The sequence below is a fragment of the Thermobia domestica genome, chromosome 13, assembly GCF_964235325.1.
Source record: "Thermobia domestica chromosome 13, izTheDome1.hap1.1, whole genome shotgun sequence".
NCBI classification, from domain to species: domain Eukaryota; kingdom Metazoa; phylum Arthropoda; class Insecta; order Zygentoma; family Lepismatidae; genus Thermobia; species Thermobia domestica.
In genome coordinates, this window is record NC_137466.1 from 204,291,296 (window position 1) to 204,317,705 (window position 26,410).

Consider the following 26,410-nt stretch of genomic DNA (forward strand, 5'->3'; position numbering starts at 1 on the left):
CTGCGGCACCAACTGGGGTCTCAACACCAGGCTCCTTCTCCATACGTATAAGGTCTTTGTCCGTCCAGCTCTTACTCATGGTCATATTGCTTGGTTGTCTGCTCCACAGCACTTCTACAGCAAATTGCAAGTCCTGGAACGTCATGCTCTGCGCACCGCTTATTTCTTACCGGCAAACACTCCCACCAGGGAGGTCTATCGGCATACCACCATACCCACGCTTTTACAACATCTTTATCGTCTTCGCACTCGCTATATACAGAGCCGTATAGCTGAGGCACATCCAATTCTCGGTGCTCTGCTCGATCAGACTCCTACACGACCACGGCATGCCTATCCCCCAGTCGACCATCTACTTGCACTGCATGAACTTGACCAGGCCACGGCAACCTATAACCCACGTCGTCGCATCTATCAAAGCCATCTGCATATCTATAGTCCATAATCTCTCCTACTCTACACTTCTTCTGAAACATCTAACGATATAACGATGAACATGCATCACCACAAACAATAGCTTCCTGTATCCCATCTATACTCAGGCGCTTCTAACAATCCTGTTTTTCTCCTGGCCCCGGAGAAGGCGTTACCCAGTTTCGACTGGGAATGAAATTGCAGTTAAAAAAAAAAAAAAAAAAACTAAGATCACCATACTAATTGGATATAGTACTTCTGTAGACGTTTTCGTTACCATTAATTGGAAAGTATGTTAGAAATGATTATCGTAACGATCAGCTGATGTAAATCTAATGCATTTTACATTTTTTAATCTTTCAGCAATAAATGCAGTGTTCAATATGAGCAGTAAAGAAGTGCAAACCGGAAGAAATTATGGTAGTAATTAGGAATAATACGCCACAGAAATGGTAATTTTGCTTTAAAATCAGTAAGAGTATCTGATAGAGGATTGTGTAGAATACTAGATCAAACATCGAAAGAAGTTTTTACAAGGCTGGACATTAGTATTTCCTGTTTACAAATGCAATGCTACAATCATTACCAGTGCTACACTAGGGTTAAAATAAATGAGTGCATATCAAACACGACTGTATAACATACTAATTTCCATCTACGGATTATTTATGCACGATATAGAAACTTGTAATCCATGTTTAGAGATCTTGAGTTGCATGTGTGAAATCATACAAGTGCTCTAAAATATGTGATTTTACCCAATATGAAGTTTTTCTTGTCCACGCTTCTGCCTTCCCGTCGCTGACGCGCCTGCTCCCTGTGGACGCACCCTCGTTCTACTGCTCGGGTCCCCTTGCTGCGAGCCTGCCCTGACTCGCCTAGTGGACACCTCGCAAAAGTGCTTTGAGTTTCTTACTGTTTTTAAAGCGTACGCCCGGAGACTTATTTATATTCTTGGGGGAAAGTCCTCGTAAAGTTAATCTTCTCCCAAGAAGGCAACTCCTGCCCTAAGAAATAATTTTTAAATGTATTAAGAGTGAATTTTATGATGAAATTATTTCATCCAATAAGATAACTTGTAATTATCTCCAGTATGCACGTACATTATCAATCTGCACGCAATTATTTTGGCATGCATCAGGGTAAAGCAAAGGCAGAACGTCTTAAGGAATTATTTAAGCAGGTGAAATGAAACAAAAAGACTTCTTAAATTTGGTGGATTATTCTTAATTTGCACCGAAATTATCCTGGTTTTAAGTTACTGATACGTTGTCATTTCAGTAGAATGTTCCAAGAGAAATCTAGTCAAAATTTAGACCTGCATGTTTCAATGGACGAAGTTGATGTTTAGATTCAGTATAATTCCTCTTCAAGGGCCCCTCCAGTTCAAGGACAAGAATTCGAACCCCTGATATCTGGGATAGACTGGTTGAACTAACCTTGTTGGGTGGTCCAACATGATAAAGTAGAAAAAGGTAGATGCAGGTAAATACGCCATGTTAAGGGTGTTACATTTTTTATGGCCTTAATTTTCATAAAACACAAAGAACAACACATGCGCATTGCAGTGTAGCATTTTCCGAGTGTAAAAAAAAAATGTGGTAATGATCCGAATCACTTCTGTTTTGCACCCCAGGGTAAAAGAAAGAAGTGTTTCAAAGTGGCATATTTACCTACACGTGCAGCTAATTACGCCAAGTATAGGGTACTACTTAAAACCTGTAATAAATCTTACAACTACTTACTTCGTCTGTGTTATACGAACTCAAATATTACTACACAACATGGCTAAAGCAAAAAATAGGATAACCAAAGTGCAAGATGAAGATACAGTAGAGCGTCGATTATCCGAACGTCGGTCAACCGAACGACCGCTTAACCGAACTGTGTACTCGCTCGCACCTGTTACTCTCCCACCGTACCGTCCATCATCCCCCTCACTCCCAAACCAAGTTTCCCACAGTAGTCGCCGCACTGAGCCACCGCTGGCGGAACATTGCTTCTAATGGGGCCTTCATAAGGCGCTGCTGACCGGCCAAGCCGCCAGTCGCTGTGTTTCAACAATCAGCACACTTCTGTCGGTTTGGCACTGGCTGTAGAAGTACAGTACAGTACAGTTCGATTATCCGAACAAACCAGTTTTCCGAACACCCATGTCCCCCAATTACTTCGGATAATCGACGCTCTACTGTAAAAGGATAAAAAATCAGAAACGATAATCTCCGAAGTTGAAATGAAGTTCCAAACTGTAAACTTTTGGTTCATAAGAAGATAAACAAACAGTGTCAGTGTACTATGACTTAAAAATAACTACACCCATATTACATAGAACATGTGGGACAAATGGAAACTTCTTTATCTTCTACAGTCAGTTCTGCACAAGTCCTGGTGTATTTGGCTGCACCATGCTTGGTATTGATTTACCAGCCATGGAATCACAAATATTGAAATTACACTTACAAAACAGAGTGTTCCTAGACGAACACGCAATAAGGTGTACATTGTTGTAAACAATCGGTAATGATCTATGTTAGCGCGGTACTAATAACGGATTCTTAACTCTATTGAAATAACAACGTCCTTCCACAGAACCTTCCCGAAGCAAACAACACTACACGGCGTAGGGGTCTCTGCGCTGTCTCCCAGAATATTCGTCAAATCAGACTTGACCATGACCGTGGTACATATTGGAGGCGCATTCTAGCGGATTTCGCCGGAAACGTCTCAGGACTGAACACTTGGCGTATTTAGTTGCACTGGCGTATATACCTGCAGTTCCCTTAACTTATATCTAGGGAAAATATTTTAAAAATTTTATTATAACTACTAATGCTACCTAGATAAATGCTTTCAATATTTTTTAGCGCTACGCAGCCTAAAATGCTTCTATGGTTTTGCTATTTAAATGTCAAAGAAAAATGAAATGAAATCTTTAAGTTTTATGTCCCACGGTTATGGTGGTTAGGCTAAAGGAAACGGTGATGATGAGAAATGAATGAAATGGTGGAATGAAGAAAGTGGGGGGAAACGGGAGAACGCCGAGAAAACCCACGAGCACGGTGTTTGTCCACCACAAAGTCATAAGGCTCAAGCTGGGTTCGAACCAGGGACCCCAAGCACCGGATGTGAACCCTCTACTACTGAGCCACCGCGCCCTCAAAGTCAACGGATGAAAAGCCTTAATTACCATAAATGCTGACAGTTCATTTATCATCCCCTTTTCTGTTTTATGCATAAAACGAAGTGCTTTTTTTTCCAACAAAGTGAAGATAAACAAGATTATAACTTTCTTGGTGTACTTGGTGAATGTATATTAATTTCCTTTCTCTTCTAAGCCTTTTCTCCAGTCAGCTTTTTCGATTGTTGTCCTCCATCTGTTTCTGCCTTGTGTCATATCCACTGTGACACCACACCGCCTACACCTTACGTTCTCGTTTCCCATTTAGTTTTATAGCAACCACTTGATGAGGTACGTATTCCAAAGGCATTCTTCTTACATGCCCAAACCATCTCAGTCTACTTGTTTTGTAACTTTTCTACTACGTGTCTCACCTTTACTATTCTCTGGTTCATTTCATTCTTAATTCAGTTCTTCTGCGTCACTCCACACCTCCACCACAGAATCTTCATCTCCGCAACATTCAAATTCTGTTTCTTTCTGTCCTTTGTCCAACATTCCACTCCGTATAATATGACAGGTCAGATTACTATTTTGTAAACTTTTCCTTCAAAGTGTATTCATACGCTCACACAATAGGCCTGTCACTTCCTTTCAGTTTGTCCAACAGCTGCTGAGTGTATTGTTTGCATCTACTTCTGTTCCTGTATTTTCCTTGAGTATTGATCCCAATTACTTTAATTTCTTCGCCATTACCACATTTCCTTTCTCTAGCCGTATTCTTGTATTCTTGATAATATTTTTTCCTGAAGGGACAATGCAAATATTCTGTCTTGCTTTTGCTAATTCTAAACCGTTTGCTCTCAAATGCTTCTCTACAGGCATCTAATTTCTCTTGCAGTGTTACAGTGGTCTCACACACTAGCACTAATTTCATCAGCTAATGTCATATTCCAAGGTGTTAACTCTAGAGCATACTTTGTAAGTTCGTCCATGACAGCTGCAAAATGGTATAGCCTAAGACTAGATCCTTAAAGAATTCCCACTTTAACTGTTAACTCTTCAATTACTCCACACGCACTTTCCTTCCTTCCCTACATCCGTCGTACATATCTTGAATTATACAGATATATGTGTTCGGAACACACTTCTTCAGTGCCCACCAAATAAGATCTTGTGGCACTCTATCATACGCTTTGTCTAGGTCGATGAAAATAATGTAAAGGTATTCTCTGTACTTTTTCATTAGCATCCTAAGTGCATAAATTGGATCGGTTGTAGATTTCTCTGGGATGAAACCAAATTGGTCCTCTGTTATTTTCGTCTCTTCCCTCACTTATTCTTCTATCACTCACTCTCTCAGAAATTTATTTCATGGCTTATAAGTTTTATTCCCCGGTAGTTTTCACATTCTTGCACATTTCCTCTGTTTTAATGGTCACCACAACGTAGGTGTTTCTACATTCTTCTGTTTCCAATATTTTATTAAAAAGTCGAGTAAACCATTACACTCCTTCCTTACTTGAACTTTTCCATGCTTCAATAGGAGTATTATCTGGTTTTGGGACTTTACCACTCTTTATTGTTTTTCATAGCATTTTCTAGCTATACAATAGTCATTGACCAATAATCAATCTCTGATTTTTCGGTAGAGTTTTATAAGTTTCCCTCGGGAGTTTTTCATTGAGAAGTTTCTGAAAATATTCATTCCATCTCTTCTTTATCTTCTCTTCACTTGTCAGAACCCCGTTATTATTCTTCCTTGGTGCAGTGCACATTCGAAATATCTTTCTTTTGACGTCTTACTTTCAAGAGCTTGAAAATCACCTTTTCTTCCTATTTTGTTCACAGGTAGTTCTGCACATCATCATAAACTTGGGCTGTTGCTACACTAATTGCCTTCTTGTCGTTCTTCTTCGCTTGCTTGTAACCCATCAGATCTTGTTAATTTCCAAAATTCTGCAATTTTTGTACCGTTAGTTTTTCTCCTTCACAGCAGGATGAACATCTTTATTCCATCTCTACGTTTCCGTATCAATGAGATCTTTTCTTTTTGTTACTCCCATAGCTTTTCTTGCAGTTTCCCTGGGTGCTTCTAACACTCTGGTCCACGACTCTTCCACGAACAACTCTTCATCTTTTATTTGCAGTACTTGGGATGTGGTAATTTCCTTTCGAATATCTTCAGCAGTTTTCTTATCTAGTTTGCACCACTTCCTTCGAACAGGCACAATTTGCCACTTTCTTCCTATTTTATTTATTGATACAGATATCGGCTACTTTCAGACGGTGTTGCTTCGTTAGACTCTTATCTTCTTTCTTCTTGCAGACGGTATTCAGGTTAGCCAGATCGTATGCTTCTGCCACTTGTAGTATGTCCTCCATTTCCTTTTTTTTGTTTTCCAATCCATAATCTTCATGTATTCTTTCATATCCTGATCTTGATTGTCCTAAGTGGCCATTGAGATCTCCTGCTAGGACAAACTTCTCTTGTAATTAATAATTCTGCAAAGTACTACTTAGTTGCATTCAAAATGTTTGCTTTGTCTCTCCATTACACCCAACTTGTGGGACATAGGCGCTGACTACATTCAATATTTTTCTTTCTCCTAGCACGAGCTTGGCTGTAATAATTCTGTCGCTTACTCTCTTCACTTCTACCTATTTCTCGTCAATAATATTATTCAAAACAATTTCAACGCCATTCTTTCCGTTTTTGTTCCCCGTATATATAAACTTGTATCCATTTCCCATTTCCTTTGATCTTGAACCTTTCCACTTAGTCTCATGGATGTATGATATGCTTATTCTTTTTTTTTTTTTTTTTTTTTTTTTTACAACGTCACCGATAACTTAAATTCCCAACATTTCATGTTTCTATTTTGATCTGCTGTTTTTGCACTGGTTTCTGTAGACTCTTCCTTCTTTTGTTAAGGGAGTAGTCCTTGCTCACTTTTCGTGGCCTTAAGGCGGTCTGTCCGTGTGTTGTTTCTGGGATACGCCTTAACATTTTTCTCACTTTTATTTCCTTCTTGATTTGACATTTTTTTTACAACTGGCTGCCCACCTGACGTGAATTTTCAACCTGAAGGACGAGAAATATCTGTCATGATTTTCTCCCCTTATTTAAAAGTACTATTTCTACTATTAATAGTTACCAAACTACTCTTAAGATATCAAATCTACTACTACAAGTTGCAGACCTGCTACTAAAATTGCTGATGTACTACTGAAAGTTTCCCGATCACTACTAAACGGAAGGTTTTTACTGAATGTTTCTGGCCATCTTAAAACTGAATGTTTAAGGATCTCTCCTCTGCGTGAGTTTTTCTTCAATCGGCTCCCAGTGAATACATTGAACGTAGTGTTTGCACCACACATTAAGCCGTCGATCCCATCCTGAGCAGCTGGACAAATGGGTTATAATTTAAACACAAATTGAAGTCTAATTGAATACTTCTTATTGCTACATGGTATACTAGATTGACGTTACAAGTTGTTCAAGAAATAAAAATAATCTTTGAACACAAAGAAGTTAGTGTATGTTGCTATCTTTAATTACTTCCAAAACATAGTTAATATTAACTTTACAAAATAGAAATATCCTTCCTTTCCGTATGGAAGAGTTTATAAGTTTATTGTTGTACAGAAGTAATGCCTATAGCCTATAAACTTTACAATTTGGTGCAATGATTAAGCAAGCAACACTTCTTTATCATGGAAATACGAGCAGTTTGAAATAAGTGTTTTCAATGCGGTAATTGACACCATGATTCAGAAAGTTAATTCTCGTTTTCGTTTTGTCTGAAGCTCTTAGCTAAGATATTGTTTTGCTATATTCGTAATATTTCAATGAAATCAGTTTGTTGCAAGCAATGAACTGAAGACGCTATGACTTTCTTATTATTCCAAAGTGGGAAAATAAGAAATTCCGAAAGAACTTCTTCAGTTTTCCGGACATTGTGACAACTAAAACGAAGTTACTACTAAAATCTAAAAGATACTGATAGCAGGAAAGAAGCAAAACAGAGCAAAACTTTAGGAAAGGATATAGAAGATGTAGGATCTGGAAACTAGGGTGAGAACAGGAAAAAGAAACGACAGAGGTAACTATGCAAAGTTAGAGAGAAGTGGAACAGATGTCAGTACTGTAAATTAGAAATAAATTTGTACGGGAAAATATATCTATCATTCCAGGTGGCTCACAAATATATCTTGACTTCAGAATTTTCTCCATTATGTAGACGATCAAAAATCGATTACGTTTTTTTATTGGATAGGACTTTTAGAGACTTTCGTACTTAAAGAAACGCATCTACTTCCAGGGAATTAGGCAGTTATTTACATTTCTTATTAAAGCATCCAGAATAAACTTGTATCTTTGATTCTTTCTATCTTTTCTCCAATCTTGTTACTCCTCTTCACCCATCCCCGGATGGGAAGGAAAAGCTTTGTTTAATAATTAATAAAAATAATGATAGTTACTTTTTTTCGTTTAAAGACCTAAGATTGTATTTCGATGCTAAGGTAGATGGAATGGTGCAATCAAGGTTGAAAGGAAACGAACTAACCTTGAGAAAATCTACACATGTGTACCTCAAAGCCCATGGGCGAGAGCTGGGACTTAACCAGGTACCCGATACACCAGAAGTGAGCGCTCCACCATTGAGCCGCCAAAATAAACCATTAGAAAATAATAGTAACTGAAGTACCGTTACACTATAAAATGCAGCTCTGTGGTTATCATTTCAAAACAATCACATCTTCCTCTCCTGTCTAGAAACGTAATTATACAGGGTGCGGCACGTAAAACCGGCCCGTCGTAATATTCTGGTATATTGTGTTTTTGGCAACACTTAAATAATCTACCTTCCTACCAAGAGATGGCGTGTCGAGGCCGGGTCGACTTACGTGACCTGCAGCAGTCACGTGCAGCCGCAGCCAGTGAAACTTGTCGAAACCAGTTGAGAAAAAGGCCTCGTTGTGTTAAGCCGGGTGAGTGTCAGAGTGTGATAATGCAGTATTCGATACCCGAGCGTGTTCCCATTGTTGAAGGGTTCATTCTCACTGGATCTTTTGTGAAAACAAAGAATTTGTTTCGGGAGAAATTTCCAGGACGTTCTGTGCCAGCAAAAAGCACCATTCAGGAATTGATTGAAAAATGGCGGCGTACAGGATCGGTTCAAAATGCTTCCAGAAACAGACGACCATCTGTCTGCACACCTGAATTAAAGATGCAGGTGGAGGAGATAATGACAAGAAGTCCTCGAAAGTCAACCAGGAGATTGAGTCAACAGGTTCATGCGAGTGAGAGAAGTTGCAGACGTGTTTTAAGGGGACTGAAGTTAAAACCGTACCGGATAAGTGTTGTGCAAGAACTGAAGGAGCCTGACCTGCAGAAGAGGGTGCATTTCTGTTCATGGCTGTTGAGCAATGTTGACAGTGGTTTCTTGGATCCACTAATACTCATCATGAGTGACGAGGCGTGGTTCCACCTGTCTGGGTACGTAAATTCCCAAAACAACCGGTATTGATCGACAGAAAATCCACACGCAATCCACCAGGTACCCTTGCATGATGAGAAGATTGGTGTTTGGTGTGCCATTTCCGCCACACGCGTTATTGGGCCCATATTCTTTGAGACGACAGTGAACAGTGACGTGTATATGGGAATCCTGGAGGAGTTTTATACACACTTGTCCGAAGAGGAGCGTCAGTTATGTTACTTTCAGCAGGACGGTGTAACATGCCACACATCAGCTGCATCATTGTCCCTTGTGCATGAGATGTTTACACCAAAGAGGACAATCAGCAAAGGCTTGTGGCCTCCTCGGTCACCAGACGTGTCCACGTGTGACTTTTACTTATGGGACTGTTAAAGGGAAGAGTATACGAAACAAATCCACACACAATTGAAAAACTCAAGACCAGGATCCAGGATGTCACCAATAGCATTACAACACAAGAACTGGCAAGGGTATATATGAATCTCCTCAATCGTGCTCACATGTGTGTTGAAGTGGGCGGAGGACACTTTTAGCACCTGCTGTGAAGGCTGCTGTGAAGGTGAGTAGTCATATTCAATACATTACATTTCATTTATGTGTTGTAGTTAATCATATTCAATACATTACATTTCATTTTATGTGTTCACTTTACGGGCCGGTTTTACGGGCCGCACCCTGTATTAAGTCATAGGCAGTTGTTAATGTTCCTAAACTTTTTCGAATAATTGTAGCTGTAGTGAACCATATTTTAATATATAGCTGAGCTACTTCTTTACAAACTCTCTAATAGATATAACATTCCTGCAAGAACCTCTCATTCATAGATCGTTATCTCTCAAGGAGAGAACAGCACATTACTCTTTCTGGATCCCTACCTCAGTATATTCCTGTCTTATCCGGAGCGCCTCAAGGAAGTGTGTTGGGTCCACTCTTGTTTTTACTGTACGTGGATGATTTACCTAGCATTTTTTCGTCCTCTTCAACAAGTATTTTGCTCTTCGCTGATGACTGTAAACTCTTTAGAGTCATTAATTCTGTAGGCGGTACATCTTCCCTGCAAACTGACATAGATATGTTAAGTAACTGGTGCTCTATCTGGAATCTGTCTTTAAACTCCAACAAACGTTCTACCCTTTGTATCTCTTTAGAAAAAGAATGTACTTCGCCACATATATATAATGTCAGCAACGTACCCATAAAACGCGTTTGTATCTCAAAAAGATCTAGGTGTTATCTTTGATGGAAAACTCTCCATTGCGAATCACATCATATCAACTTCATCCAGAGCTATGAAGCTACTTGGTCTACTTTTTAGATTTCCTGAAATACAAAGTCTCCCTGCCCTTATGATGTTTTATAAGGCTTTCATCTTCCCGATCACTGAAATATGGCTGTAACTACTTATCTACCTCGCATTGACTCGGTACGTAGACATTTCTTGCCATAGTTAGATTTAGAATTCCTGAGTTACGTAATCACTCGAGACAGGAAGCAATGTCTTTAATGAAATTATGTACCCCTGACAAATGACGCCACGCTACTGATTTTGGTAAAATTGATTCTGAGAATGGTTGAGTTCTTACTATCACAGGTTCCTCCGCGGATAACTCCTCTCTTAATTTGCTAGTTCACAAGACACCTTGGTTATAAATTGTTAAGTGCTCCTTGTTTTACAGACTAGCGCACGATTACAATATTGTTTCAACAGATCTTAACATTTTTACTTCTGAACGAAACTTCAGAACTCAACTGAAGAGAGGGGCCGTAGAGCGTTCACCTCTGGTGCTAGGGGTCCCGGGTTCGATCCCAGCCCCCGCCAAGTGAACTTTGTGGTGGACAAACACCGGGTTATCTCGGGGTTCTCTCGTTTCCTCCCACTTTCTTCATTGCACCATATCATTCATTACTCATCACCACCTTCTCCTTTAGCCTCACCGGCATAACCGTGGGACGTAAAACTAAAAGATTTCATTTCATTTCATTTCAACTGAAGAGAATATTATGTATTGAGAGGTGAACCTTCTTTTTTGGTATTTTGTTTTGCTAGTTATTTTTTATTCTATTTTTTGTTTGTTTGTTTTTTTATTATATATATTAGAGTGTCCCTTATTTTGACTAATTTTGTGTTGCGATACGCACACACCCGAAATGTATTCTATGTAACCATAAACACGCATTAGTGAAATAGCAGCTCTCTACGAGAATGTTAACCCGTGCCGACTTGACGACAAATTCTTGAAATGGCGTTTTCAGATTATAATTTAAAACTTTCAACCGTGATAATGGAGAAACTAAAAGAGACAGAGAAACGAAACTTTGCACGAAGCGACTAGAGAGAAAGCGACATCTCTTCGTTTATTGATAAATAGCATCAGATGAACAGTGTTGCCAACCCAAGACAAAGTTGTGTTTTTGTAAATGGGATGATCTTAATTGGATATCATCATTGGAAGCAGCAATAAAAATAAGGACAAAATACATTGTAAACGCAGATCAGTGTTGCAAACTTTTCGAGCAATAACGTGTAATATGTGTTGGCGCACACATGGAGTGAGGTACTAACGTTTTGTACACCTTAAATCAGATATTGACAAGAATTGTTTGCGTTGACACTAAGTCTAGAAGCATCCGCCGAACAGTGTTGCCATTAACAGAAGAGAAAAATTGAGTTTGGAAGAGATACAATAATTCGGAAAAAGTCACTAGTACTATATGGTTTAAAACCTATAACGCAAGGCAGCAGAGCATGAGGAGTAATGCCGTGGTTATCTCTCCCACATCTCTCCCACTGACTAGCACTTCTTCTCGTATCTCAATTGCTTCTTGAGAGGAAAAATATTCCGGAATAGTCGGGCAGTACAACGTTCTGTTAGGCACTATTCCGCATCGCAGATTCCAGAAATGTTGGACAAGCGATGATAAAAGTGTGCGGTGTTTCATAGGGTAACTATATATTTTGATTAACATATTTTTCATTTGGGGAGTGTTTTGGAAATGAAGCACCTGGGATAGAAATTTCATTCACACGAACCTAATACATCTCAAATTCATAAATGTATTCAAAATTTACCTAATGTTTCCTCTGCTTTCACCCTAATATTAACATTGACACAGTTAACTTAGAGGTATACCTTGATTATACACTTCAGTATATCCGGTTCAATACGCGATTGAAACTAAAGCCTCGATCCCGGTGAGTGACATCAATTGAAACATTAGAAAACCGCATCTCCAGAGCAAAAATGTTCAATTTTGCTTTTGGATCTCTCACGTTATATCAGTACTAATCACAATAAATAAATAAATAAAAATCACAGTAAAACAATGAAATGCATGAACAAATTATTATTTGTTACTCTCTTTCGTTAATCTGAGTAAATATCCAAAGAATCGATTTCGAAAATAGTTTAAGAACAATGGTTTTCTATAATCAAAAATAAGAATATTTTGTTGACAGAAACACAGCATCTCTGTCATGCCTTTCTTTTACAAGTATATCTTTTACAGACAGCTGAGATAACGGTAGTAGATAGCCTTTATTCTCCACATATTTACTATGGAATGCTTCGGAAATTGATTTTTTCTCTTTTAGCAGTTTACTTGGCTTCCTTTTTCTTTCATTAGTTCATTTGTTTTATTTACTAGAGCACAATTTGTATTCCTTGACGTCATGGGAGCCGGCAGTGAGGGCAAGAGGAGACAATTGGAATGGAATGGAATCTTTGAGTTTTACGTCCCGCGGTTATGCCGGTTAGGCTAAAGGAGACGGTGATGATGAGTAATGAATGAAATGGTGGAATGAAGAAAGTGGGAGGAAACGGGAGAACCCCGAGAAAACCCACACACACGGTGTTTGTCCACCACAAAGTTCACTTGGCGGGGGCTGGGATCGAACCCGGGACCCCAAGCATCAGAGGTGAACGCTCTACCACTGAGTCACCGCGGCCCCAGGAGACAATTGGGTCCAATCCTTTGAAATACATGTCAAAACATGTTCGATTTGTTAACTCACTCACTAGAGTATATTGTAAGGATCCTCACCATCTAGTGTATGCTACTTCTACAGTACAGACACATGTCTTGATTGTAAACACATGTTTTTGTATACAAACACAGTCACCAGCAGACGATAGTAGGAGGACACCAGGAGGGCACGAAGTTGGTTCGGTAGGGAAACCAAAGACGGACGATCATCTTCTCACTACCACCCCTTGCAGAGGACAAGGCCAGGAGAGCAGAGGCATCAGTTTATAGCTGATCATTAATCTAACAACACTTTCTCCGGAGGCGGCACTGGGCTCAGGAGAATACTTATCAAACCTTATGTTTGAAGACTGCTGTGGGCGAAAGACATTCTAATAACAACCTACCTTCTGAGGCTGCTGTGGGCGACGGAGGATCCCAATAACTGTCTACCAGGGTCACTGTGGACAAAGGATACTTCTTCGAACAAATCCTCCGAGGTTGCAATAAGATAAGGGGTTCGTGTACAAACTTGAATACTATATTACCCGAAGCAGCTTTGGGTGCTGAAGATACATTAAAGTTGGAAACACTTATTATTGTGTTGCAAAGTAACTTGTAAATTGATTATAGAAATTTATTTTTGTAATAAATAAGTGAAAGGCTTATTCCGGATCGTTTTATTTCACTCTACCGAAAACATTTTAATATAATACGATATATTTACTGTAGGTAAGAAAGCTCTGCAACAAAGGCGGATCTGCGAGGGGGCCGGGGGGACAGGACCCTCCAGTTATTTGAGTAACAAAAATTACTGAAGCTATTATTTATATATTTTTGAAAGTTTGTAGTAAACTCATCATATACCTATCATAAACTGGGTTCTCGTTCTGCCCCCAGTTTTTACCTTCTAGATCCGGCCCTGTTTTGCAATGCGAGTCAATAATAATTGTTTTACATGACGCATTATGTGCATCAAGATTATATATTCGCGACTTGACTTGTGAATTAGTCTTTAAGCCTCTGTGGAAAAAAAGCAATGGGCGTTCCTATTTGACCTTGATCTTTGAGTATCACCATGATTAAACTTACTTCACAAAACGCTTTCCATAAATCACGATGGGGGCTCATATCGTTCGGATATCACAATAAGCTATGGTTTCGAATATAGGCTACATGCTAAACGAGACGCTGAAATTTCAACCCAGCAGTCATCATCAATCAAAACACCTCCGTACTATTTCGACAACAAAGCAAAGATCTGCACAAAATTTGACAATCAACACTGATTCCACTGACTAATTAACTAACTCTATGGCTTATGGAACCCGGAGGTTCAATGCCGCGTTCAGGAAAGCTCTCCACTGACTTCTATCCGTAGCCAACTGGATCCAGTTTCTACTTTGTATTCCTATCTCTGCGACATCCATCTTAATATTGTCCTCCCATCTGCGGCTAGGTCTTCGTAATGGACACTGATTCCACGTTTATTTATAATTCATTATATCTGCTGGCCATGCCCTGGAGAATTTTTTTGCTGTGGATTATTAAGTGGAAAATACCATTAATGTTTTAAAAAATTGAACAGTAACTCCCTTCATCCATTTCCGAAAAATTAATTTAAAAAATCCAACCAAAATAAACTTATTCCTATTAAGTTATCATGATTGATTCCGGTAACATATTAACTAAAACTTTAATTCCAAAACTTTCCCCAAGAGCGCGGAAGGCATTGAGATAGCATAGTAGTAGCCTAGTTATACATACAAAATAGTCAAGTTAGCTCTTGTTTCTTTTGTACTAATTAATTATAAGTGAGATTCTTCGTTTTACCCTTATGAGTGAGAGTGAGTGAGATTATGAGTGAGATTCTACGACCCATTGTTTTACCCTTTAGGATAAAGGAAATAATGGGAAATGAATTATAATAAAGAATGACGAAATGACAATACATTTCATTTATGAAGAGGGTATTGGAAAGCTCGTTCATCGATATGACTAATATCTTAAAATCTTTATGGTGACTATGTGGAGAAGTAACTGTAATTGTGCTTGACGGATTAAGTTCCAAAGTTGGGCGTCCGTTTCCAGCAAAATTTTTATAATTTACAGGAAAGATATGGATAATTTGATCGTTTGTGTGCTTCACAATACATAAGAGTCTCGAAAAATCTGTTTATTTGTTATATATAAGAGGTTATAAACATGGGACTATACGGCGAGCGGAGGGAACTACTTGGCGCAAGGTAACCAAACAGTTGCATTGTTGGAAAGAAACGAGCATTTATGTTATCAACATGGCGAATGTACAAGGGCAATTAAAAGTTTTAACATTTGTGAAGCAATACGTTGATTACGAGCAAAATCTTTTAAAAGTTCGCCACGCATCAGTTTGTTAATGAACCTAATAACAAATTGTAGAAAGTATGGAAAGGAGATAACAGCGAAAATGCGTGGCGAAAGTGGACGCCCAACTTTGGAATAAATGCCTGCTTGACTTTGGATAATAAAACGATTTTGTGATTCACATTTTTTTTTTTTTTTTTTGCATTATACTCCATCGGAGGTTGAAAAAATAGTCCTCGCGTCTACAAAATCATCGACTTCGCTATCGATATCCTTATTTCGTTTGTCGCTAACGTATTTTTTTATCAATATAAGATTTCCTGCCAGCCCCTCAAACTGTGACGTCCCAGAGCACTCAGTTGAAAACGACTGTCTTGTATGTTGTTTCTAAATGACAGTTACACATAATCTTTTTGGGAATATTTGTTGTTAATATTGAGCTATTTTTACATCAATACCATTACCTAGTTTCATGGCAGAAGAGTTTTTTTTTTTTTTTTTTTGTCAGTTTAGTTTTCAATGTAAAAGCTTCAGTATCATAGTTCTATACCATTTCTCCACAGAAGTAGAGTAGTGAGTGTCACTGAAATTTGAACACTGTCAACCATGGTGTGGAAGACAGAAAGAGAGAGTAATAGAAGGAGAGAATGTTGTTCGTGTTTAACACAAAATTGGAAAAGGGAGGAGAGAAAAAAACAGAATAATCTCGTCATGGCGTTTGTCTGTTGGATGTAAATTACTCTTTCCATTTAGTTTCGGTGGAAATAATCTGTGTTAAGCTAGGATTAGACATGAAAATGAGTTTTCTGTAGCAGATCCTGTCTCATCCTCCGACCTTTCACACAGCTGGAATGGTCACAATGTAGCTGCTGCTTACTGGAAACTGAAAAAAGTTAACAACACGTAGGATTGAACTGGTGTGACATGTGCGGTTTTCCAACAGAAGGCTGCTATTTGTAGTAACAAAATAAAATATTGAACCAACATACTGAAAAGTGGTACTTACACATTTTTTTGTTATTACTGATAGATGGCACTGCTACTTTGCGTATGTCTTTAAATTAATGGTGCATACCTACTACACTACTTTCTCCCTTAACTGTGAACAGTTATAACCTCAAAATTAACTGTGCAACACATTGTTTAGTAATTCAGAAGATAAATCGCTCAAAAAGAAAAGTCTCCAAAGAGGTTCATACCTGGTGTCAATTCACTGCAATTAGGAATATTATTTGAGAAATTTAGGGCGCGTTATGTGGATGATTCATGACAATCATTCCTTACTTCATTTGGGTTGTTTGCAACTGTTACCGATATAATTGTGTCAGCATCTGTGGTCGTTTGCAACTATTACTGATACAATTCTGTCAGCCTGTGTAGATTTTTCAACCCTACAGGAACTATACTGGATCCGGCCATTCTATCAACAGAAAAATCAGAAAATCTGGGAAGAAATTGGAGTGAGTTGTGGAATCGTAAGGTAGCCGTTTAACGGGTATCAATTAACTAGTGACCGATAGTTAGCTCTTCAATGAATGAGGACGTTAGGTATTATCAGGTAAATGAATTGGCCAAATGGTTGGCGAGAATTGCAGTTATAACTTGTTGCATGGGGACATGTTTCTTTCTCCCTGTCGTCTGAGCCAGTGCTAACTTGTTGACGGAAAAAAGATTCTGGAGGCATCTAATCTGCTGCTCTACCGACAACGAAAACGTCATAAATTAACACGTGTTGTAGATTCCTATTAATACTTGTTTTACCGTAGCAAATCTCACCTATACGTAGTTCCCCTTATGACTCCCGAATCCCAGTTCTATCCCACTTCGGAGTGAAGAACGTTACTGGCCCGTAACTGACCTAAATCCATGATCCTACATAAATGGTTAGTAACACGGTACTTTGGATCCTGCCACTTCGTTCTTTAGTTTGGGTTCGAACCGGATTGCCAGAATCTAGACGTGTATTGATTTATCAAACGTGCTGGACGTTATTACATCTAGGCTACTTTTAACATCTCTAGTCGCTGTACCTTCATGTTTCCCTTCGAAACAATGGTAATTAGCCTTTTGCGTGTGCGTGGAACTACCAATTATTTCCTTGTAATTCTTGCATAATTATTGGATATGGACGTGTAATTTGGATTATAGGTGCTTAGCAACGAATACTGCGAGATCTTTACAGAAGAGTGCTTAATATCTTTCCATATTTCATGATACTCAAAATCAACCTAAATGTAGCAGGATAGTCATCAACCATTACTGGGAATTATCACTCTTGTTCGACACAGAAAAAGCTTTTTATTGAGTTTGTAATAATTGTTTTCTAGTCAAATTACATTCTGAGAAAATCTCTGATTCCTATATTAAGCAAAATGTAACGAATATTTCGTAAAAAATGGCGACTTCAACAATCAGGCAAATTAAAGTGAAGTTCCACAAAGCAGCTGCTTATCCTCATGGCTTGGATACTGCAGGCATATTAACGTCTCGTTGTTGTGCATCAATTAGTATTTTTTTAGATGGTGCTGTAACTAGTGCTCTCAACGGGTCGGGTTGAAGACCGACCCGTCCCGATTACCCGACCCAACCCGACATCCGAACCGTGATCCGACCTGATTGACCTGACCCGACAACCCGACCCGAGTTGACCCGGTTGACCCGACCCGACAACCCTACCCGTGCTGACCCGATTGACCCGACCCGAGCTGACCCCACTGACCCGACCCGACCCGACCCGAGCTGACCCGATCCGAATCAGGTTTGGTCGGGTCAATCCGATCCGTTTGAGAGCACTATGGTCACGACACTGGGTGAACGCCAAAATGCACTCACATTGGGAATTAAACCCGGACCACGTGTACCGAAGTCTTACACGTTAACCACTTGCTAGATCAAGCGGGGGATTTGTATATGCATCTTAATGAATATTTGGCACTTTTGAGGTTTGGTTATTTCTTTTTATAACTGATAAAAATGTCCAACGTGGGAGAAATTTATTTTTTTCTTGCTTTAGTTCTATGTGACGAAATTTTTATTCAAGTTCAGTGTTCTTACCTGCTTGGACGGCAGAGGGTCTTCTCGGAAGGCAGTAGCAAAAGTCTCTTGGCGGAGACAAAAGGAAATCGTTTAACTACAATGATAAGGGTTGAGGAAACAGGAGAACACCTGTGATTTTTTCCAACCCTTCAACTTTCATTCCAAAATAGGTTCTTATGATTCCGGGACCCGTGCCACTTTGATTTTTCTTTCTCGGTAATTTAAACGTATTTTACAGTATATATAGTTGCAAGTAAGAAGATACATAATATGAATTTTGTAATTTAAAATTTAAAAATACAGTATGATATTTAATTATAAAGTACTAATTTTATTTCATCACTTTCAGCCCAACAAATGAAATTCAAACAATTCGCTCCCTGGGTCCTGGTCATCAATATTGCGTCTTATTCTTTGTCTTGCAGTCAAGTCTTGGTCCTGCATTTCGTAGTCTTGGTGGTCTTTCATGCTATACAGGAGCCAAGAATGCTCGCCTCATCGGTACAAATGAAGACCAAATGTGATTTTGATTATGGTATTTCATACTATACGGAAAGCAAGAAAATATGCTCATCGCTACTTGGTGATCACCAAAACAAGGCCAAGAACAAGATTACTATGCAATTCGTCTTGCATATCAAATCTTTATCTTGTTCTTGTATCGATGTCCTTGGGCTTGGTGAAATAAAATGAAATATTCAGTTTAAGGTCCCTCGATTCTGCACCGAGGCTAAGGGATACGGTGACCATGAGAAATGAATGAAATGGTGGAATGAAGAAAGTGGGAGGAAACAGGAGAATCCCGAGAAAACCCACTACACGGGGTTTCTCCACCACAAAGCCTACTTAGCTGGGATCGCACCATGGACACCATGCACCAGAGATGAATTCTCTACCAGTGAGCCACCGCAGCCCTGCTTGGGCTTGGTCGTCCATATCCAATCTTTCTTTTGGCGTTGCTTAAACAACTTCTAGTTTTGTTCTAAATCCAGACTCCATATTGGCGTAGATATTAATATTACAGTCGATTGGTAAAATCAATCTTCCACATTTACAAATTAAACTACACACAAGTACAAAAATAAGCATTTACCATAAAAACACTAGCTGCAAGTGTTCAAAATAGATTTATGGCTTCTATAAAATCAATTGAAAATTGCTATTTTTAATTAGGCAGCTAGTGAAAAACAGCAGCTCTCGACTCCAGCCGAGTTTAAGCTCAACCTAAACTCAGTTGACCAAAGTGAACTGACCCGACCCGATAACCGGACCCGATAACCCGACCCGATTGACCCGACCCGAGCTGACCCGACAACCCGACCCGAATAACCCGACCCGACAATCCGACCCGAGCTGACCCGATTGACCCGACCCGACTGATCCGACCCGACAACCCGACCCGAGCTTACCCGACTGACCCAACCCGACAACCCAACCCGGGTTGACCTGACCCGAGCCGACCCGACCCGTAACCCGACCCGACCCGTAACCCGACCCGACCCGTTTGAGAGCACTAGCTGTAACATTGCATCGAACACAAATTTCAGGTTCACTTGCCACCAATTGATGCTACTTAAACCGTGGACAGCATTATGACGTATCAAAATTAGCACTACTAAGACCAATGCTGTCGTCTTCACTAATTTCTAAGTAATTAAAAACTTGTCTAATCTAGAACTATGTCATTTGTATTTCATACAAAATAAAATCAACTACCTGTGAGCCATATTTGGAAATCGCCTCAAATTTGGCTAACTTCTTGTACATAGTAGAGTACAAAGACTTATTTCTCACATTTCTTGGAGTCATTCTCTCCAGTTTAGAGCTCTGTCTATGTAGTTAGGATTTGCTATCTCCTAACGACTTCTATAACTGCTACCTCCTAGCCACACAACTTCTACAATTCTAGAACCGAGTAACTAGGATTTAATTAGCTCTGGGAGCTAAAGTTTTGCTAGTAAAGTACTGTAAAATTATACATAGAACAAGTATAGACACATGTAAATTTTATTTAAAAATGAAAAGGATCATTTTCTACCTAGGTATAATTATTATACATTTTGTATGTTGTAGTTTACACAAGGCCCATGGGCAAGGGGTGCCCCTGAAATTTTCAGATGTTTGACCTTATATATGAATGAATGTTAGATTCACTCAAGTTATCCTCTTCAAAAAAGATCTCAGCCACTATTTTAGTGCCCTAGTTATAGACCTCGTCTATACAAAGAAATTTTAATGTTCAGTGGCAAAATTCCCGATGGCCGAGCAATTCTGTACAATGTAGAAAACCAGTACTTTATGTTTACAAGTGCTATACTAGGATTAAAATGAGTGCGTACAAGAGAAAGAAGTCTGTATAACATATTAATTTCCACTGTCGGACTATTTTTGCATGGAACGTGCGTTTTATGCTTACAAATATAGAGTGTGAAACCATGACAGGGGCTCTAACCTATACAAGTAAGCTGTTTTTATGCGATATAAAGTTTTTTGTTTTAAAACCTCGTTTTATGCGGACCTTCCGTCTTTGATAAACTTTTTCACTTTATTTATTTATTTATTTATTTGTATTTATGGGCCTACATATTTTGGGGTATTAACGGCATCTAGGGCCTGGATGAGAGATGACGTCCCTCGGCGATCACACTATTTGGAATCTGGGGAAGAGGTCTGCAATATGTATCATCCTGGCATTTGTCTGGTGTGAATGAAGAAAACCCAGGGGAAAACTCACTCAGGATGACTAATCTGAAAAAGCTGTTACACCTGTTCAACTGTTTCCTTAATTGTGCTTTCTAGTGGCATAGGTCGGTTAGTGTTTTCCGTACATATTTACAGTTTAGCGTCAAATTTCTTACCACATTCCCAAATAATTGCGTACAAATTGGTAATGCGCGTGCAAACTGATGTGAGTGTCCGGATGAATGCTATCAAAACTAATGTGCAAAAAGCTTTAACTTGTGCTAGGTTGCCATTTAAAAACCACGAGTGTAACCGGTTTGCTGGAGTGGAGCTCCGGAGAGGCGATAGAGCCTACTTTGTTAAACAATCTTAGACATGAGCTAGAACACTTATCGCAGTTTCAAACCAGTAACAACACTTGTAAACAAAATATACGTTCCCTACATTGTGCAGAAACGGTCCGTCGCTACAATTTAATATGTTACACAGCCGTCTTTCATACGCACTCACGGGTTGCGGTGGCTCAGTGGGAGAGCCTTCATCTTTGGTGCATGGGGTTCTTGGTCCGATCACAGCTCGCGCCAAGTGAGTTTTGTGTACAAACATCGTATGCGTAGATTTTCTCGGGATTCTCCCATTTCCTCCAACTTCCTTCATTCCGCCATTTCATTCATTTCTCATCATCACCGTTTCCTTTAGCCTAGCCGGCATAACCATGACAGGTAAAACTTAAAGATTTTATTTCATTTTATATGTGAGGTAACTACTTTAATCGTAGTATAGCCTACTACTTGAAATCGTCTGACATTCAAAAGCTGACACTTGTAAACATAAAATACCTTGTGCAGCAATGCTCCGCCAGTGGAAATTAACATACTTCTCAATTCTCTTTTATATGAACTCACTCATTTTAACCGTAAACACATAATTTTGATGACAGTCTGTTGTATATGAAATCTTTCAGTTTAACGAACCACTGATATGCCCTTAAGGCTAAGGGACACCATGAATAAAGAAATTGAACGATGATGAAAGAATTGGTGGTATGAGAATGTGGAAGAAAACGGACCCCGAGCAAATCCAGGGACACCATGTTGTCCACCACGAACTTACTGGATCGACCCAGGAACTCTACGCACCAAAGGTAATGCACTATACCACGGAACCACCCTGTCTTACGGTTTATTGTAAATTTACTCATTATTATTATTATTTAGGGAGAAAACTAGTTTGGGTATCCTACTTGAGCAATTGTACTACTTTATCTGGTCCTAATGGCGTAGGCAGAATTTTATCAAAAGGTGTCCAACTACTCAATCTTATATCCTTTCGAAACAAACGGGATTTTTGAAAATATGACCCTATATTTTAAAATAGTAATGTTTATTTTTCCATAATAGTATGCTCAAAGTAGGTTTAAACTTTGAAAACTCTCGTATGCCACTGGTTTCTACTCAGGAACACCAAGAGAATTTTTGTCAAGAGGGCGCAAAAGATCCACGGAATCACTTAGAGCACAGAAAATGAAGTAAAATGTTTATATATTAAAAAAAAACTTGACGATCTCTTATCGATCTGCATAATTAATAATAATATTCTTTTTTAAAAAAATATGCCCTTCCCGCTGGTCCAGTGGCTAGCGCGTAAGCCTTTGGTGCACGTTTCCCAGTTTCGATTCCCAATCGACTAGTATTTATTCACTTCATTAATCATCTGTCCTCTTTAGCCTTAAGGGCATAACTGTTAGATGTTAAAGGGCTGTGGTTTCTCAGTATAAAGCGTTTATCTCTGATGCATGTGGTGCCTAGTTCGATCCAAGCTCGCGCCAAATGTGCTTTGTGATGGACAAAGACCGTGTGTGTGGGTTTTTTCGGGGTTCTTCGTTTCCTAACACTTTCTTCATTCATTTTCATCATCACCGTCTCTTTTATAATACACGCGGGGGAGGAGGGTGATAGCTCAATGTTAGATCACTTACCTCCAGTACGTGGGGTCCCTGGTTCGAACCCGTCCAAGTAAGCTCGTGGTAGACAACATCGTGTCTATGGGTTTTTGTCAGGTACACCCACATTTTCATTCCATTAATTTGTCCATAATTCACTTGCCTTAACTACCTGTTTCCTTAACCCAGGGTTTCGCATTTCGAGGGTCGCGACACCTAGGGGGTCACGAAGGTAAGCAGAATAGAATAGAATAGAATAGAAGTAGAATCTATTACCTGAAAAATTTTTAAATATTATTTTGAATTTTATTCCGATAAGCATATTTTATTATTATACGTACTGATAAGAACAACAAAAAATAGGTCTACTAAACATTTTCAACAGGTGCAGAGTTGTTTAAAAATCAATTTTAGTGAAAGAGGTACGATATGAAACTAATGAGATCTGCATATTGAAATATCAGAAAAATACAATTGCAACAAAACCTGCATATTGAAATGCAATTAAAATTGAAAGCTAATGAGATACGTATGTGTGTGTGAGCGAAGTTTTTTTATTTTTTCAGCAAGCTGGCAAAAATTAAGATAGAGTTTTGGTGCGGATTTTTTTTTTAAATTTTAAATGTAAACCAGTTGCTTTTAAGAGTTTTTGGTAATATGAACACATACACAAAAAAGAACCAAATTCATAACAATATGAGGTAACTCAAAGTGCAGGCCTGGGGCCGCGGTGGCTCAGTGATAGAGCGTTCGCCTCTGGTGCTTGGGGTCCCGGATTCGATCCCAGCCCCCGCCAAGTGAACTTTGTGGTGGACAAACATCGTGTGCGTGGGTTTCCTCGGGGTTCTCCTACTTTCTTCAATCCACCATTTCATTCATTTCTCATAATCACCGTCTCCTTTACCCTAACCGGCATAACCGTCGGACGTAAGACTCAAAGATTTCATTTCATTTTTTTCAAAGTCCCTGCCTGTCGAGAATTAAAATACTCAATAACTTTTCTTTAACAACTGTTCAAGTTTTTTTTTAAACCAAAATAAAAAATGACAATTTTTTTTTTATCATATGACCCAATATTAAGGAAGTTTTGAAGTTCTAAATTTTCAAACGGTGACCATTTTGAAACAGTATGATAGATCGGATTCAATATTTGTAATATGAATGAACTGACCAAATTTGGTTTTAATCTATTCGCTTTTAGGGAAGTTACTGTATGCACTATATGGAAGAAATGGATTCTACTATTAATAGAAATAGATGGATATCGTGCAATCTCCGCAACAGGAATATCAAAAATCCCACACAAGCTTAATAGAAACCAGAAATTATAAGGGGCAGTTGGTAAGAGTATGTGATAAAGTGGTGGTCGTGATATTAATTAGGTTGAGAACCACACCATTAGCCTAAAGGACGTAATCTGTGGAATGTTAAACTCAAAGATTTTATTCTTTTGTTTAGCTTATAACCGTATCACTCGAAAAAGAGTGGGAGTACAATACCCCGGTACATCAACTATTTACTGATTTTATAAAGCCTCAGTTAGGAGAGAAACATTATACATTATACAACGTTTTTATGGAACTTGGAATACCGACAAAGCTAATTAGATTAATTAAGATATGTTTAAATGAATCCCAAAGTAAAGTCCGGGTAGAAAAAATTGGTCCACAACTTTCACGTTGAAAATGGCCTGAAACAACACTGTTAAAAATACTTACTCAAAAATGAGTAAAATTGACTCAAATTTGAGAACATTGTGTTCTCAGAATAGCTCCGAATACATTGTTCTCAAAAGTGAGAAAGTGTGGGTGTTCAAAATATAAGAACAATATGTACTCAAATTTGAGTAAATTTTACTCACTTTTGAGTAAAAATTCTCTTAAAAGCGAGATAAAATATTCTTAAATAAAATGAGAAACTGCTATTTCTCAAAAATAACGAGAACACATTTGCTCAAAAATGAGAAAGTTAACCGTAAAATGAGATGAATGTAATCAACATTGAGAAATTCTTTGTTCAAAAACTAGTAATGCTCTCCTCACAATTGAGAACATGTATACTCAAAATTGAGTAGAAAAGTATTCGAAATGCTCAGATAGCCGCAAAATCGAGAAACACACGTTCTCAAAAATTGAGAATATTTCCTCCCAAATTTGAGAAAAACCCTTCTCAAAAATGAGAAGGTTTCTTTTTTAAAAAAATGAGTAAAAAAGTACTCAAAAATGAGATTTTATTAGTATTCAAAAATGAGAAAAAAGTACTTATTCTGCTGCCTTGCTGACACAGGGAAGGTTTCCTGGAACTAGAAAGGAAGATTACTCTCACACTGCACTGGACAATTTATAGTAAGTACGCCTTCTACACATTAATATTGAAGTTAAAACATTTTCCTCTTAAAAGTTGGAAAATAGAAATCAGTTTTTGAAAAAATACGAGTACTTCAAAAATTACTTCTATTTCCCAGCTTTGAAGATGAAAATGTCTAACATCAATATTAATGTGTAGAAGGCGTACTTACTATAAATTTTTTAGTGCAGTGTGAAATTCATCTACCTTTGTAATTTTGGGCAAGTTTCCCTGTGCCTGCAAGGCAGCAGAATAAATACTCCCATTCCTATTTTTGAATACTAATATAATCTAATTGTTAAAGTACTTTTTTACTCAATTTTGAATCTGCAAGGTTACATTTTTATGCTGAGACCTGTTGTTTCCATAAATAGCATAGATGAGAATTTTAATTTAATCAACACACAAGCTCCTTGTAACTTATTATGTTGGTTTGCGTAGTTTTAAACAAGTAAGCCTAATATGGTGGACAAATTTTATGTGCACTGGTTTTCTCGATGTATTCTCGTTTCCTCCTAGTTCTTCATTGCATCACTTCATTATCATTGCCTTCTCCTTTAGCCTTGAAACTTATCATGCGACGTTACACATACATACATATATATATATATATATATATATATATATATATATATATATATATATACAAACACACACACAAACAAACAAACAAACAAACTTAAATGTATATATATTTGTTTCATTTTGATTAAAGGAAAATATGTTTGTACATTGTATTTTTTATTTGTCAAATAATAAACAAAGTCTATACATGAGCACAATTTTTATAACAACTTACATAAGACAATGAGGATACATGAACCCTCTGAATATGCCTACAAATACTATGACAGATGTATGCATTCGTTGGAAAACAGTCTGTGTCGACTGCCAAAGGAGAATATAAACGGCTATGTTCGAGATCCTCCCAGAAGTTTTTTATTTGCTATAAATGTGTCTATGCCTTTATCTCCCTGGAAACAAAGAGATTGTGTAATTAGTGACAATAGAAATAAAAATAAAATGAAATACTTATAAATCTTATTCGTGTATGGC

General features: G+C 38.3%; 1 protein-coding gene across 1 annotated transcript in view; it reads right to left on the reverse strand.

Annotated features, from left to right (window-relative positions):
* Positions 1 to 314: 314 nt before the first annotated feature.
* Positions 315 to 26,410, reverse strand: part of LOC145667943 (uncharacterized) — a 33,684-nt gene continuing 7,588 nt past the window's right edge. The window contains exon 4 of the mRNA XM_081735369.1: positions 315 to 476. Coding sequence (XP_081591495.1) covers positions 315 to 476 — 162 coding nt within the window. The remainder of the gene's footprint in view (positions 477 to 26,410) is intronic.